At 45.1% G+C, this 17929-nt stretch overlaps 1 protein-coding gene across 2 annotated transcripts in view; it reads right to left on the bottom strand.

Moving 5' to 3' along the window:
• The window catches only part of LOC129699993 (cation channel sperm-associated auxiliary subunit beta-like), an 87805-nt gene extending 78767 nt beyond the window's left edge, over positions 1 to 9038 (bottom strand). For both annotated transcript variants that reach the window (XR_008723974.1, XM_055640117.1), the window contains exon 1: positions 8895 to 9038. Coding sequence is in view for 1 of the 2 variants with exons in the window: in XM_055640117.1 (XP_055496092.1) it covers positions 8895 to 8986 (92 nt within the window). In the remaining variant the exon portion in view is untranslated. The remainder of the gene's footprint in view (positions 1 to 8894) is intronic.
• Positions 9039 to 17929: the final 8891 nt, after the last annotated feature.

The raw sequence follows: 17929 nt of genomic DNA, 5'->3' as shown, positions 1-17929 counted from the left end.
AGATGGCTCCTGTCACCAGTCCTTTCTGGAACCCATCTTCAATGTGCTGTGTGAGATTCAGAAGTTGATTTGTTGTGGATTTTCCAGGTCGGAATCCAGCTTGTTGAGGGATGATGGTTGGTTCAGCGACTGGGGCAAGCCTGTTGAGGATCAGGCGCTCAAACAGCTTGTACGGGTGGCATAGCAGGGAGATTGGGCGGAAGCTCTTTGCATATGCTGGATCTTTACTGGGTAATAACGACTATTTATGGGTTGATTTTGAAATTACAAATAGATATATTTGATAAAATTAAGAATGATTGGGAAAAAGAACTCCAAATTTATTTATCTATAGAGAAATGGGAGAGGATTCTTCAATTAGTCAATAGCTCTTCAATGTGTGCAAGACATGCTCTGATACAATTCAAAGTGGTTCACAGAGTTCATATGTCAAAAGATAAGTTGACTTGTTTTTATGGTCATATGAATCCTACCTGTGACAGATGTAACTCTGAAGTGGCCTCATTGATCCATATGTTTTGGTCCTGCCCACTTTTGGAAAAATATTGGAAATACATCTTTGATACTATTTCTGTAGTCTTAGGTATTGATTTACAACCTCATCCTATTACTGCAATAATTTGGGCTACAAATGTTAGATTTTATTCATTTGTCCCGCTCCGCCCATCGGTTGATTGCTTTTACCACATTAATCGACAGAAGATCTGTTTTATTTAAATGGAAAGACTACAAACCTCCGACCACATTCCAGTGGTACTCTGAAACGATATCATGTTTAAATTTAGAAAAAATCAGGAGTGACATTGTTGAACCCTTGGTTCAATTTGATAAAACTTGGGGAAATTTTATTCAACACTTTCATACAACATAAATTGCTCCCTCTTTAACCGTTATAAAACTATTTTACCTCTATATGGAACGGAGTTGACGACAAACACTTAAATTGTTGAAATTCTCAGTTCAGATTCTGTTTTGCTTTGCTTTGTTTTTGTTTATTTTGTTTTTATTTTTATTTTTATTTTTTTTTTCCCGTTTTTTTCTTTAGTTTAGGGGGGTTTTGTTTTTTCCTTTTTTCCTTTTCCTTTGGTCTTTTTAACGGTGTTTTTTTTCGACATTGATAAGTTTTCTTTTAAAGATTTAACTATATTTACATAGAGACGGGAGGTCTATATTCAATGTGTATTTTGACACTGGTCTCATATTACGTTATACCTGTTATTAATGTAATCCTGATCCCTATGTATCAATATCATTGTTATGTTTATCATTATTCTTTTTGCTCTGTTTTTTGTGTTTTGTCTTTGTTTTTTGGAAAAATAAGCAATAAAAAAGATTTTAAAAGAAAGAAAGGAGGGTTGTTCTGGACACAGATGTAAAGTCCAGAAACGTTGTTCGCTCCTATTTTTTTGGTCGATGGAGTTTTAGGCAGGCTGCCAGCGACAGTAGTGGGAGCTACGCAGTGTGGTGATAACACCCCACACAGCCCAAAAGCACGGAGAAACTTCTTCAAAGAAATTTCTGCATAAGTATTGCTGACCTCAGGTTCACCCTAGAAACTGAGTCGTTCCTCGACAAGTCCTACAGTAAGATTGTTACACCTAAGGTACTGGAAGAGAGAAGGTGGGTGATGGTGAGAAATGGAGGGAAACATGGAATGCAAACGTCCCCAGGTGTTGTACCTCTTGTGAACAGATTCACCCACTTAGAAGCTGTCGGGTCAGAAGACGTGATTACACCGAGCGGCGGACTGGCTTGCGAGGCAAAAAGCGCTGTTGAGCCAAAACCAAATAGGCCAATATCAGGCAACGCCATTGTAGTGGGAGACTCTATTGTGAGAGGTACGGACAGGGGTTTCTGCGGCAACAGACGGGATGCGAGGATGGTGTGCAGCCTTCCTGGTGCCAGGATCCAGGATGTCAGGGACAGAGTGCAGAAAATCCTCAACGGCGAAGGTGAATAGTCGGAAGTGGTAGTGCATGTCGGCACATACGATGTCGGAAAGAAGGGGATGAATATTCTGCAGCGTGACTTTAGAGAGCTCGGAAAAATGCTGAAAAGCAGGATCTCCAGGGTTGTTATCTCTGGTTTGCTTCCAGTTCCTCGTGCTGGCGAGAGCAGGAACAGGGAGATACGGGACCTGAATGTGTGGCTGAGGAACTGGTGCACGGGGCAGGGATTTAGATTCTTAGATCACTGGGATCTGTTTTGGAGGAAGGGGGAACTGTACAAAAGGGACGGATTGCATCTTAACAGGTGGGGGACCAGTATTCTGGCAGGCAGGTTTGCCACTGCTACACGGGTGGTTTTAAACTGAATATGGGGAGTGGGGTGTCAATTGGGATAGTCGAGGATGGAGTTAAAGCGAAAGGGTTTCTTAAATGTGTGAGCGGAGCGACAGAGGGGTGTAAAATGAGGGTAGAAGCAATAGGTAGCAAGGTGAAAAGTAAAAGTGGCAGGCAGACAAATCCAGGGCAAAAATCAAAAAGGGCCACTTTTCAACATAATTGTGTAAGGGGTAAGAACGGTGTAAAAACAAGCCTGAAGGCTTTGTGTCTCAATGCAAGGAGCATTTGTAATAAGGTGGATGAGTTTAATGTGCAGATAGCTATTAATGATTATGATATAGTCGGGATCACGGAGACATGGCTCCAGGGTGACCAAGGCTGGGAGCTGAACATCCAGGGATATTCAATATTCAGGAGGAATAGACAGAAAGGAAAAGGAGATGGGGTAGCGTTGCTGGTTAGAGAGGAGATTAACGCAATAGAAAGGAAGGACATTAGCTTAGAGGATGTGGAATCGATATGGGTAGAGCTGCAAAACACTAAGGGGCAGAAAACACTAGTGGGAGTTGTGTACAGGCCACCTAACAGTAATATTGGAGTTGGGGATGGCATCAAACAGGAAATTAGAAATGCGTGCAACAAAGGTAAAACAGTTATAATGGGTGACATCAATATAGATTGGGTGAATCAAATTGGCAGGGGTGCTGAGGAAGAGGATTTCCTTGAATGTATGCGGGATAGTTTTCTAAACCAACATGTAGAGGAACCAACGAGAGAACAGGATATTCTAGACTGGGTATTGAGTAATGAGAAATGGTGAATTAGCAGTCTTGTTGTGCGTGGCCCCTTGGGCAAGAGTGACCATAATATGGTTGAGTTCTTCATTAGGATGGAGAGTGACATTATTAATTCAGAAACAAGGGTCCTGAACTTACAGAAAGGTAACTTTCAGGGTATGAGACATGAATTGGCCAAGATAGACTGGCAATTGATTCTTAAAGGGTTGACGGTGGATATGCAATGGAAGGCATTTAAAGACTGCATGGATGAACTACAACAATTGTTCATCCCAGTTTGGCAAAAGAATAAATCAGGGAAGGTAGTGCATCCGTGGATAACAAGGGAAAACAGGGATAGTATTAAAACAAAAGATGAAGCATACAAATTAGCCAGAAAAAGCAGCCTACCAGAGGACTGGGAGAAATTCAGAGTCCAGCAGAGGAGGACAAAGGGCTTAATTAGGAAAGGGAAAATAGATTATGAAAGAAAACTGGCAGGGAACATAAAAACTGACTGCAAAAGTTTTTATAGATATGTGAAGAGAAAGCGATTAGTTAAAAAAAATGTAGGTCCCTTGCAGTCAGAAACAGGTGAATTGATCATGGGGAACAAGGACATGGCAGAACAATTGGATAACTACTTTGGTTCTGTCTTCACTAGGGAAGACATAAATAATCTGCCAGAAATAGCAGGGGACTGGGGTTCAAATGAGATGGAGGAACTGAGTGAAATCCAGGTTAGCATGGAAGTGGTGTTAGGTAAATTGAATGTATTAAAGGCCGATAAATCCCCAGGGCCAGATAGGCTGAATCCCAGAGTACTTAAGGAAGTATCTGCAGAAATAGTGGATGCATTAGTGATAATTTTTCAAAACTATTTAGATTCTGGAGTAGTTCCTGAGGATTGGAGGGTAGCTAATGTAACCCCCCTTTTTAAAAAGGGATGGAGAGAAAACGGTGAATTACAGACCAGTTAGTCTAACATCGGTAGTGGGGAAACTGCTAGAATCAGTTATTAAAGATGGGATAGCAGCACATTTGGAAAGTGGTGAAATCATTCGACAAAGTCAGCATGGATTTATGAAAGGTAAATCATGTCTGACGAATCTGATAGAATTTTTCGAGGATGTAACTGGTAGAGTGGATAAGGGAAAAACAGTGGATGTATTATATCTGGACTTTCAGAGGCTTTCAACAAGATTCCACATAATAGATTAGTATACAAACTCAAAGCACACGGTATTGGGGGTTCAGTATTGATGTGGATAGAGAACTGGCTGGCAGACCAAACTGGAAGCAAAGAGTAGGAGTAAATGGGTCCTTTTCAGAATGGCAGGCAGTGACTAGTGGGGTACCGCAAGGCTCAGTGCTGGGACCCCAGCTATTTACAATATATATTAATGATTTGGACGAGGGAATTGAATGCAACATCTCCAAGTTTGCGGATGACACGATGCTGGGGGGCAGTGTTAGCTGTGAGGAGGATGCTAGGAGACTGCAAGGTGACTTGGATAGGCTGGGTGAGTGGCCAAATGCATGGCAGATGCAGTATAATGTGGATAAATGTGAGGTTATCCACTTTGGTGGCAAAAACAGGAAAGTAGACTATCTGAATGGTGGCCAATTAGGAAAAGGGAAGATGCAACGAGACCTGGGTGTCATGGTACACCAGTCATTAAAAGTAGGCATGCAGGTGCAGCAGGCAGTGAAGAAAGCGAATGGTATGTTAGCATTCATAGCAAAAGTATTTTAGTATAGGAGCAGGGTGGTTCTGCTGCAGTTGTACAGGGTCTTGGTGAGACGTGCCTGGAATATTGCGTACAGTTTTGGTCTCCTAATCTGAGGAAAGACATTCTTGCCATAGAGAAGGTTCACCAGACTGATTCCTGGGATGTCAGGACTTTCATATGGAGAAAGACTGGATAGACTCGGCTTGTACTCGCTAAAATTTAGAAGATTGAGGGAGGATCTTATAGAAACTTACAAAATTCTTAAGGGGTTGGACAGGCTAGATGCGGAAAGATTGTTCCCGATGTTGTGGAAGTCCAGAACAAGGGGTCACAGTTTAAGGATAAGGGGGAAATCTTTTAGGACTGAGATGAGGAAAACATTTTTCACATAGAGAGTGGTGAATCTCTGGAATTCTCTGCCACAGAAGGTAGTTGAGGCCAGTTCATTGGCTATATTTAAGAGGGAGTTAGATGTGGCCCTTGTGGCTAAAGGGATCAGGGGGTATGGAGAGAAGGCAGGTACTGGATACTGAGTTGGATGATCAGCCATGATCATATTGAATGGCGGTGCAGGTTCGAAGGGCCGAATGGCCTACTCCTGCACCTATTTTCTATGTTTCTATGTTTCTATCATGTTATATGCACTCAAAGCAAAGTGAATATGCTTCATAGATTTGTTGATAAGAATGGGGTGAGGCCGATATAGGAGAAGGCAGTTACGGCATAAATTGAGAGGGTAATATTTAATGATACAAACTCCTCTTTCAAGATCAAGACAGTTTATTGTCATGTGTCCCTGATAGGACAATGAAATTCTTGCGTTGCTTTAGCACACCAGAACATAGTAGGCACGAATACAGAACAGATCCGTGTGTCCATATACCGTTGTATAAATATATACACACATGAATAATTAAACTGATAAAGTGCAAATAAACAGATTATTGGTTATTAATGTTCAACGTTTTGTCCAAGCCGAGTTTAATAGCCTGATGGCTATGGGGAAGTAGCTATCCCTGAACCTGGTCATTGCAGTCTTCAGGCTCCCGTACCTTCTACCTGAAGGTACTGGGGAGATGAGTGTATGGCCCAGATGATGTGGGTCCTTGATGATGCTGCCAGCCTTTTTGAGGCTGTGACTGTGATAGATCCCCTCGATGGACGGGAGGTCAGAGCCGATGATGGCCTAGGCAGTGTTTACTACTATTTGTATTCTTTTCCACTCCAGGGCGTTCAAGTTTCCGAAACAAGCCACGATGCAACCAGTTAGCATGCTCTCTACTGTGCACCTGTAGAAGTTAGAGAGAGTCCTCCTTGACATGCTGACTATCCGTAATCTTCTCAGGAAGTAGAGGCGCTGATGTGCTTTCTTTATGATTACATCAGTCTTCTCAGACCAGGAAAGATCTTCAGAGATATGCACATCGAGGAATTTGAAGCTCTTGACCCTTTCCACCATCGACCTGTTGATATAAACGGGGTTGTGGGTCCCCATCATCCTCCTTCCAAAGTCCACAATCAGTTCCTTGGTTTTGCTGGTGTTGAGCGCCAGGTTATTGCGCTGGCACCATTTGGTCAATCGGTCGATCTCACTTCTGTACTCTGAGTCGTCCACATCAGTGATGCGTCCCACAACAATGGTATCGTCAGCGAACTTGATGATAGAGTTTGCACTATGACTAGCTAAGCAGTCATGAGTATAGAGTGAGTACAGCAGGGGGGTAAGCACGTAGCCTTGAGATGCTTCCGTGCTGATTGTTATCGAGGCTGACACATTTCCACCAATACGAACTGACTGTGGTCTGTAAATGAGGAAGTCGAGGATCCAATTGCAGAGGGATGCGCAGAGACTCAGTTCTGCGAGTTTGGTAAACAGCTTGGAGGGGATGATTGTATTAAATGCCGAGCTGTAATCAATGAATAACAGCCTGACATATGAGTTTTTGTTGTCCAAGTGGTCCAGAGCGGAGTGGAGAGCCAGCAAAATCGCATCCACTGTTGATCTTTTTGTGGCGGTAAGTGAACTGCAGAGGGTCCAGGTTTTTGTCGAGGTATGAGTTGATTGTCGATAGTCATTGAGGCACGTCACCTTGCTCTTCTTGGGCACCAGTATAATTGGTGCCCTTTTAAAGCAGGTGGGAACTTCAGACTTCAGAAGAGAGAGGTTGAAAATGTCCGTAAAAACTCCAGCCAGTTGGTCCGCACTGGTTTTTAGAACACTACCGGGTATACCATCAGGTCCAGGCGCTTTTCGAGGGTCCACCCCTTTGAAGGATTTTCTGACGTCGGCCTCTGTGACTCTGACTGAAATACCATCACAGCGAATGGGAGCTTGAAGGCACATCAGTGTTCTCCCTATCAAAGCGTGCGTAAAAGGCATTGAGCTCGTCAGGGAGTGATGTTTCGCCGACATTCGAGCTGCATCCTGATCTCGCCTTGTAGAAGGTGATTGCATTCAAGCCCCGCCACAGCTGCCGAGCATCTGTCGCATCCTCCAGTTTGGAGCAGAAGTCCCTTTTCACCTTTTTGATGGCCTTACCAAGGTCATATCTGGACTTCTTGTAGACCACTGTATCATCAGACATGAATGCCCGGTGTCTGGTCTTCAGAAGAGTGCGGATCTCATGGTTCATCCAAGTCCTCGGGTTTCTTCAATGCTTTACTTGCCATCTCCTTTAACCTATATTACAGCAGTGGCTAGCATACAAAAAGTGCAAGGCTCAATAGAGACTCTATGCACAGATCCCAATCCATAATTTTGGAGATCACCTTCTTTATAACATGAATATAACATATAACAATGCACAAACAGTAATCTCGACCCTTCTGTCCGTGCCGATCACATAATCTCTTAGTCCCATATACCTGCGCTCAGACCATAACCCTCCATTCCCTTCCCATCCATATAACTATCCAATTTATTTTTTAAAACAAAACTGCAGTGAACTTCATGGAAGCTCAAAGCATATAAAGAAAATGTCATGTTACCCCTTTCCCTTAATTCTCATGCCCCTAGTCCCTTTCTCCGAAAAACTCTGTCTATCCCTCTCATCATTTTAAAAACCTCTATCACAGATGCGAGAAAAAGCCCCAACCTTTCTCTGTAACTCTATACCCAGGCAACATTCTAGAGATCCTCCTGGTTGACATCCTTCCTATAAAAACTACCTATCCTTGTACAATACATCCCAAGCTTTTTCTGATTTATAAAGGCCAGCACACCCTTTAGATATCTATATGATTCCCCTTTCAGGGAACTGGTGCTCAGACAAGATCCCTCTGACCACATGTTGGTCCACAATTAGCCATTGTGATGCCAGGCTGTGCAGCCTATGCAATTAGTTACCTCAGGGATTATTGCACCTTAAAACAAAATGTTTTAGCTGATATCCTGACATGCTGCCATTACAGATGCTCCCTGACTGACATAAGGCTTACGACCCGCGGACCTTTGCGTAAGTAAGTCAGAAATGGAAGTGCTACTGCACATGTATAAATTTACCATCCGACCCAGGGACCTGATGCTCTGACCAGAGGACCACGAGGGAGCTCCGAAGCGGGGACTTTCTGGGAGCTCTAATGTGGGGACCACGTGGGCGTCAGTGGGCATAAATAATTACTTAAGTGGTAAGTCGCCTATTACATAAATTGGAGTGCTTGTACATGCAGGCAACCACAAGCAGGAAGCTCAAATGGTCATAAATAGCTTGCGCAGATCTGCGAACAAATAGTCCGGTGTCAATTATACCATTTTCACATAAATGACAGTGAACTGAGTTGCAACAAATGCTGTCTGGCTGTTTGAGTGTTACCAGCATTTTGTGTTTTTACATGGTGTATGTAGCGGGTTAAAGCCTAATTTCAGAAATTTGATCTACAGGTAGTTTTACAGGTAGGGACAGGTAGTTTTAATAGGGTAAACCATGTTCCTAGATCTGAATCCTAAATGAAATTGTGATGCAGGTTTTGCAATTCAAAAATAACAAGGGATTAAGTACCCATTTGACTAATCAATCCCTATGGCAGCAATCGTGTCTAAAATATCTACAGAAAATATTCATGCATGTTATTGTCTAGTTTTCATTATGTTGACTTTTTACCTTAGTTTTATCAATTTTCCAACATGTGCAGAAGAAAACAAGGTTTGAACACCTTCAATATGTTCGATCCAGGAAACATGTTCAAAAAACATTATCTTTACACTGGTAAGATACTGCGGTGCAAGCGGTCTTAAAAAACCTGCATCATCAGCCTATAAAATAAAATAAAGTGAACGAACATCAAAAATTGCAGAAGTTGTAAGTCTGAAATAAAAATATGAAATGATGGAATCACTTCACAGATGAGATAGCATCAACAGAAAAACCATTCCTCTTCAACCTGAAATGTTAACTGTCTCTCCTTCCACAGATGGTGCATCATCAGTTCGGTCTTTCCAAGAGTTTTTATTTCTATTCAAATAAATAACCTATTATTTTGGAAGCAAATGAAACAAATATGCACTTTCACTGTTGGCAAACAATTAATTCATTAAAATATCCTTATTATAACTATAAAATTCTGATCTTGTATGTTCGTGTGTGTGTATATTTATTTGTTTGTGTGTTGTCGCACCTTCTCGAAAAAAAGATGCTCTAACGGTAACATTTTTACATATTCAGGTAGAGATTTACCCCCTGGAGTCCAAAATCGCCTTATCTGAAAATGTTGTGCTTTATTTCTTGACATTAATGAAAATGTTCAAGAATCCGATAAAACTTTGAAATTGTCTGTTGTTTTAGGGCTCTCTCTCTCTCTCGGGTCCGTCTCGGGTCAGATCTATCTCGGGTCGGGTCCCTCTCACCCCTCCTCCTCCTCCACATCCTCCTCCTCCACATCCTCCCCCTCCTCCTCCTCTCCTCCCTCTTCCTCTTCCCCATCTTCCTCCTCTCTTCTCCCCTCCTCCTCCTCCCCCCTTTAAGTTCTCTTCCCCCCCTCTCTCCCCTCCTTTCCTCCCTCCATTCCTCACCTCCCTCCTCCTGTCCTTTATCACCTCTCCCCCCCCCTCTCCTCTCTCCCCCCCCCCCCCCCTCCCAAAGATTTAAACGTTTATCAAAAGTTTATTTATATATGTATCTCTCTCTCTCTTCCAAGGTTAGTTCTTGCTTCAGTTTTATTTGTTTAAGTGTTATTTATCACGTTGTAGCCTTTGAAAGATTTAAACGTGTATAGGACGGCCATTAAGGGTTGAGCACGGGCTTGCTGGCATGTAGGTACAGTCCCTCATTCACTCACGTTATTTAGTAATTTTTACCCATCATTTAGGGATGTTATATGAATTTTAAAAATTTAAGTATGTTTAAGTTTACCTCCCCCCTTGACCATTCAAGGACCCATGCAGGTGCGGCAGAGGTTCACCTGCATCTCCTCCAACCTCATTTATTGCATCCGCCGCTCTAGGTGTCAGCCTCTCTACATCGGTGAGACCAAGCGTAGGCGTGGCGATCGCTTCGCTCAACACCTCCGCTCGGTTTGCAATAACCAACCTGATCTCGCGGTGGCTCAGCACTTCAACTCCCCCTTGCATTCCGAATCCGACCTTTCTGTCCTGGGAACCCTCCATGGCCAGAGTGAGGCCCACCGTAAATTGGAGGAGCAGCACCCCATATTTCGCTTGGGCAGTTTACACCCCAGTGGTATGAACATTGACTTCTCTAATTTCAGGTAGTCCCTGCTTTCTCCTCCCCTTCCCAGCTCTCCCTCAGCCCACTGTCTCCGCCTCTTCCTTTCTTCTTCCCGCCCCGCCCCCCCCCCACCCTCACATCAGTCTGAAGAAGGGTCTCGACCCGAAACGTCGCTTATTTCCTTTGCTCCATAGATGCTGCCTCACCCGCTATTTATTTATGTATGATTTTGTTAATTTGTGATAAGTTTATGTGTTGTTTTCTCTCTCTTTCTCTCCTACAAGGTTAGTTCTTCTGTTTGCCTTTATTTGGTTCAGTTTTATTTATTTAAATGTTATTTGTTCATATGACATATTGCCTTGATTTATCTTATGCCTTTTCAACACTGTCAATAAACGATTAAGTTATTGTGGTAGTTATTATCTGTTTTCGTCTGTTTAGATGTGTTATTTATGATGTTGGTTATTTATGTTTATTTTTTGTGTTTACAGATTTTTTTGTGTGAATGAAAACCTCCTTATGAGGTGTCTTGAACAAGCAGTCTGATTTCAGTTTTTCTTTTGCATTGTCAATGAACTTAAGTCAAAAAACGTAAGTTATTTTTTGCTTAAACCAGTTATCAGAAAAATATATTATGTTTGCCTTATGGACTTTCAGTTTATGAGAGACAGAGATTAATAAAGATATATAATATTTTTTATGTAGGGGTTCCCCGAGACGTGAAAATTATTTTGAGGGTTCCGCAAGGGTCAAAAGGTTGAGAAACATTGCTCTTGAGGGATGCCCTGACGATGGCCTCAGACAGATCACAGGGTCATCAGTGGCTGTGGGGGCTCGTGCAGATGCGCCATTGTTTTCCCTTTCAAAGCGTGCATAAAAGGTATTGAGTTCATCTGGAAATAATGCATTATTGACACTTAACCTACCCGGTTTATCTTGCAGCCCAGCCGCATCTATCGAATGTGACTCCAGCTTAGTTTGAAATTGATTCACAGAGATTGGTTCCAGCTCCACTGTTGTTTGTTATTTAAATTAATGATTTGGATGTGAATGTAGGAGGGATGGCTAGTTGGTATACAAAAGATACTAACATTGATGGTATAGTGGAAAGTGAAGAAAATGATCTGCAATTACAACTGAGTCAATAGATTGACGAATAGCAGGCTGAGTTTAATCCAGATTTGTGAGGTTTACTTGGGCAGGACCCCAACAGTAAATCATAAGGCCTTGCCGAGTTTTGTGTAGCGGAGAGAACTAGCAATGTTGATACATATGTGTAGGAAGGAACTGCAGATGCTGGTTTAAATCGAAGATAGACACAAAATGCTGGAGTAACTCAGCAGGCCAGCCAGCGTCTCTGGAGAGAAGGAATGGGTGACGTTTCGGGTCGAGACCCTTCTTCAGATTGACCTCAGTGATCAGTCGGGGAGTCGGCGATGCAAAGATAAGGGAGTGTTTAGATAAAGATTCCTGAGGTGTGAAAACAGGCCAAAGGGAATAGAGATCAAGGAAAATGTAGAATACATCATTGTTAGTTGGGAGAAGGTAACAACAAAGCAAACAGAGATAAAATGTAAATGTAATAAAATGTGATCAGTCTGAAGAAGGGCCTCGACCCGAAATGTCACCTATTCCTTCACTCCATAGATGCTGCCTCACCAGCTGAGTTTCTCCAGAATTTTTGTCTACCTAAAATGTAATCGGAGACAGTAATACTGGTTGGAGAACTGGGAAGGTGGAGGGGAGGGAGAGAGAGGGAAAGCAAGAGCTACTTGAACTTCGAGAAGTGTTGATACATAGTTCCATGAAGGTATTGAAACAGGCGAACAGGGTGGAGATGGTGATTGTAAGGAGCTCAGACTCACACAGGTTGAAACACAAGCATCTTTATTGATCAGGTCATTAACTTCTCAGCAGGTCATCACACGTTCACACAGCTACTGGTACTGGTCGACAGTGGGTAGGATCTTACACTATGAATGCTATAATTAGGCGGGGTTATAATTACTAGGCATTCTAATTGGCTAACATGCTATAGCCAATCTACATCTGTTCTTGTATAAATGAAACCAAGTAAAACGTTATAACTACAATGAGTAAATAAAATGTTAAATGCAAATCGCCACATCCAATAATAATGGGGTTAAATATAATCGCCATATCTAACAGGTGGCTTGCTAACCCATCCGGTCCTCGTACGGTAAAGAGCTGCCTCATCAACCTTTTCTTCTGAAAAGTTGAGGGCGCGTTTCAGTGAGCCCGACGGGCTATGGGGAGACACGGTGGGGGAAGACCATCGCGGGGGCACCGGTGACCATCACCGGGGCACCTTTATCGAGGGCTAACCTGAATAGGGGCATCAAGAAGGCCAAGCACTGCTATAAGCTAAGGATTGAGGAGCACTTCAATAACAACTCCGACCCCCGACGCATGTGGCAAGGCATCCAGGCCATCACAGACTTTAGACCCACCAACACCACCCCCACTTCCAGCGACGCCTCCTTCCTTGAGGAGCTTAACCACTTTTATGGCCGCTTCGACAGGGACAATCTAGAGATAGCCATCAAGGCTGTGCTCCCTGCTGATCACCAGCCCCTCACACTCACCCCCTACGACGTGTACGTGGCACTGGCAGGATTAATGCACGTAAGGCTGCTGGCCCTGACGGCATCCCCGGGCGTGTCATCAGGGCCTGCGCTGCGCAGATGACAGACGTTTAGACTGACATCTTCAACCTGTCACTTGCCCAAGCAGTTGTCCCCACGTGCCTTAAAGCCACCTCCATCGTGCGGCGAGCCTCAACAACTTCCGCCCAGTTACACTTACTCCCATCATCACCAAGTGCTTCGAGAGGCTGGTCCTAGCACACCTCAAAGGCTGCCTACCTCCCACACTGGATCCCTATCAGTTCGCCTACCGCAAGAACAGGATTACGGAGGATGCCATCTCAATGGCACTTCATTCCGCCCTCTCCCACCTCGACAACAGAGACACTTACGTAAGAATGTCGTTCATCGATTATAGCTCGGCATTCAACACCATTATACCCTCTAAACTGATCACCAAACTCGGCAACCTGGGCATCGACCCCTCCCTCTGCAACTGGATATTGGACTTTCTAACCAACAGACCCCAGTCTGTTAGGTTAGACAAGCACACCTCTTCAACCCTCACCCTGAACACCGGCGTTCCACAGGGCTGCATGCTGAGCCCCCTCCTCTACTCCCTCTTCACCTACGACTGCACAACTGTACATGGTACTAACACCATCATCAAGTATGCAGATGATACAACGGTGATTGGCCTCATCAGCAACAACGATGAGTCGGCCTTTAGGGAGGAGGTCCAGCTCCTAGCAGCATGGTGCACTGACAACAACCTGGCCCTTAACTCCAAGAAGGCCAAGGAGCTCATTGTAGACTTCAGAAGGTCTAGGGGCGGGATGGAGGTGGAACGTGGAACGGGACGGAGGTGGAACGTGTTTCCAGCTTCAGGTTTCTGGGTGTCAATATCTCCGATGACCTCTCTTGGACCCACAATACCTCAACTCTGGTCAAGAAGGCTCACCAGCGTTTCTTCTTCCTGGGGAGACTAAAGAAGGTCCATCTGTCTCCTCAGATTCTGGTGAACTTCTACCGCTGCACCATTGAGAGCATCCTTACCAACTGTATCACAGTATGGTATGGCAACTGCTCTGTCTCCGACTGGAAAGCACTGCAGAGGGTGGTGAAAATTGCCCAACGCATCACCGGTTCCTCACTCCCCTCCATTGATCCTGTCCAAAGCAAGCGCTGTCTGCGAAGGGCGCGCAGCATCGTCAAGGACTGCTCTCACCCCAGCCACAGACTGTTTACCCTCCTACCATCCAGGCGGCACTACAGGTCTCTCCGTTGCCGGACCAGCAGGTCCAGGAACAGCTTCTTCCCTGCAGCTGTTACATTACTTAATTCTGTACGTCGGTGATTGCCAGTCACCCCCCCCGGACACTCCTTCCATCAGAAAGAATTGCACTACTACGACTGCCGTTCTACCGCTGCACCACAGAGAGCATATTAACGTATAGCATCTCTGTGTGGTATCTCAGCTGCACGGAGGTGGAGAGGAGAGCTCTACAGCGCTTCGTCCACAGAGCGCAGAGGATCATTGGGACAGAGCTACCAGCCTTGGAGGGCATCTACCACACACGGTGTTTCAGGAAGGCCGTCAGCATCCATAAAGACTCACCGCACCCTTGTAATGGACTGTTCGAACTACTTCCCTCCGACAGATGTTACAAGGCCTTCTACGCCCGAACCTCCAGACTCAGAAACAGCTTTATTCCAAGAGCTATAGCGGCTCTGAACTGGCCCTGCTGAGTGCCCCCCACCCTCCCTGGACTGTCTCCCTCGGATGGTCACGACACACAGCTTATTTATTTACTTTACTTTTCTTTTTCATCGGTTGGAGCTGCATACTAAATCTCTGACGTGCAATGACAATAAAAAATATTATTATTATTATTAACTGCATTTCGTTGTCTCTGTACTGTACACTGCACAATGACAATAAAGTTTGAATCTGAATCTGAATCTGAATCTGAGCCGGTTACAAAAGGGGAAGAGGGAACAGACCGACACGGGGAGTGGATGGGACTTGCAGCTGCAGGTACTGGAACGGCTGGAACAGCGATCACTTTAAAGTTGAGTGGAGGTGCATCAGGACCCTGGAGCACCGGACGCCGTTCCTTCACAGGAAGGTGTGGGCAGTTGCGTCTATAGATGGTACCACTGACATCGACCAGGTAGGAACGTGGTTTCTTTGTGGAGCCATGAATGAACCCCAGTTTGGTATGTTCTTTGTCGTTCTGTAGTCGGACCACTTGGCCTTGAATGAGCGGCTTAAGTGTTTTGCTGGTCTTGTCGTAAGTGCATTTCTGCGCATCTCGATTTGACTGCACGCGCTTTTGAACTACGGCGGGATTCAAAACTTTGGGCTTTAAATGATCCAGGGCGACGGGCAGCGGAGATCGTGTTCGGCGGGACATCAGGCGCTGGGCTGGAGAACCTAAAACGTTATCTCTTGCAATATTTCTCAGGTTCAACAAGTCTAGGTAGACATCAGATTTTGCTAGATAGGAGCGCTCCATGAGTTGTTTAGCGCTCCGAACAGTGCGCTCGGCTAGTCCATTGGACTGTGGGTATTCTGGGCTGCTGGTGACGTCTTGAAAGTTCCACCATTTGGCAAAGTCTTTAAACTTTTGGCTGGTGAACTGGGTCCAGTTGTCAGTCTGATGACGTGCTGGGATGCCATGTACAGAGAAGTGTTGTCGGAGCTTTTGGACGACTATCTCTGAGGAGATGATTGACAGAAAGTCAATTTCAAACCAGTTCGAGTACGAGTCCACCTGCACGAGATATTGCTTCCCGTGCCAGTCGAAGATATCGGCAGCCACTGATGACCATGGTAGGGAGAGAGCAGGTTGAGACAGCAGGGGCTGTTTTGGCGGGTGTGGTGCTTGTCTGTTACAGATCGCGCATGATTCTGTTTTCTCACGAATGTACTTGGTCATTCCGGGCCAGTAGATTATTTCTTTTGCACACTGTAGGGTAGCCTCCACGCCTGGGTGACCACCGTGGATTTCCTCATAGTACTCGTTTCGCAGGGAGGAGGGGATGACTGTCTTCTGCCCCTTAACTATAACTCCATCCTGTAGTACTAGTTCGTCACGTACCAGGAAATAGGGTCGCAATTCAAAGGGAGTGCTGCACTGGTTGTTTGGCCACCCGCCTTTGATGATTGAAGTCGGCAGCTGGGAGGTTTTATCTGCAGCGGTGTGTTCGGCGAGGTGGCGCAGGTGGTCAGTTGGAACAAACGAGACTTTCAGAATGGAGAATTCGTCTTGTTTGAATGGGTGTTGTTTGCTGGTGGTGCGTGGAGCTCGAAATAGAGTGTCTGCGATGTGCATGTCTTTACCTTTTTTGTAGACGATGCGAAAGTCAAACCGTTGTAGCTGCATCATCATGTGTTGAAGCCTTGCTAGGGCGGCATGGATCGGTTTGTTCAGGATGGTGACGTGGCTGGTGATCAGTCTCCACCGTGAATGTCTTGCCAAAAATAAAGTCTTTAAATTTAGAGCAGGCGAAAACCACGGCAAGCAATCTGAGTTCAATATCCGTTAGGGTGCATGAAGCGTAGGATACCGGCATCACATCGCCGTTGAAAGAAGTTTGCAGGCATGCTGCGCCAAGTCCAAACTGGGATGCATCACAGATGATTGTGATTGGCAGGTTGATGTTGAAGTAATAATAATAATAATAAAAATAATGTTTTATTTATATAGCACTTTTCAACAAAACCAGTATTTGAACCAAAGTGCTTTACAGAGATTGATTAAATTAATTGAACAGATCAAATGTCAATAAATCCATACAAAACAAAAAAGAGAAAAAAGAAAAAAAGACACAGAACAGTACACTAAAGAAATCAACATGAAACGTCCCCCCACAGCAGAATTCACTGTGAGGGAAGGCACTAAAAATATCCAGTTCTCCCCCTCATAGTCCACCCGAGGTCGGGGTCTATATGTGGCCTCCTCAGCCAACTCGATGTTCTCAGGCCCTCTGCCGCGAAGCTGGATCATCGGCGTCGGGTGAACATTCTTCAGCGGCCTGGACTGAAGCGGCCGCTTCCTCCCTGAAGACTGCAATGTCCAAAGTTCTCAGGCCGCGCTGGCCGGACCTCTGACACTGGCGAACTCGGACACCAGGCCCCGCGGTGTTGAAATCCAGTGCCGCCCGCCCGCGGCTGGACGCTCTGCAGCCGCAGCTCAGCGATGTTGCAGTCGGCGTTCCCAGTGCCCCGGAGCTTACCGGAAGGCGGCCTGGTAAGGCATCACCCGCTCCGTGTTGGTGTCCCAGCATCTGCACCGCCGGCGAAGCTGTAGTCCCGGCAGGAAATCGTCGCTCCAGCGCTGCTCCAGCTCGATGGTAGGCCGCACAGAGAGGACGAAGAAGCGGTTCGGAAGAAAACCGCATCTCCGACCAGGTAGGACTGGGATTAAAACAGTTTCCCCCTTCCCCCCCCCCCACCCCCACCACATAAAAGAAGACTTCCAATGAACAATTTTCACTGACAGGACTAAAAATAAAAATAAAAAAGGGAGAAAGGACGGACTGCAGGAGGAGCAGCCATACACAACGGCGCATCACCCCCGCAGTCCGCCATCTTTTTTGTAAGACAGGGTCGGTGCACTAGCGAGCTGTAGTTTTAAAGTCTCGAAAGCTTGCTGGTGGTTTGGGTACCAGGACCATGTAAGGAGCTCAGACTCACACAGGTTGAAACACAAGCATCTTTATTGATCAGGTCATCAACTTCTAAACAGGTCATCACACGTTCACACTGCTACTGGTACTGGTAGACAGTGGGTAGGATCTTACACTATGAATGCTATAAATAGGTGGGGTTATAATTACTAGGCATTCTAATTGGCTAAC

Source organism: Leucoraja erinacea, chromosome 9 (genome assembly GCF_028641065.1).
Source record: "Leucoraja erinacea ecotype New England chromosome 9, Leri_hhj_1, whole genome shotgun sequence".
NCBI lineage: Eukaryota > Metazoa > Chordata > Chondrichthyes > Rajiformes > Rajidae > Leucoraja > Leucoraja erinaceus.
The sequence above is the reverse complement of the archived record's forward strand: the minus strand, read 5'-3'. Positions and strand labels throughout refer to the sequence as shown.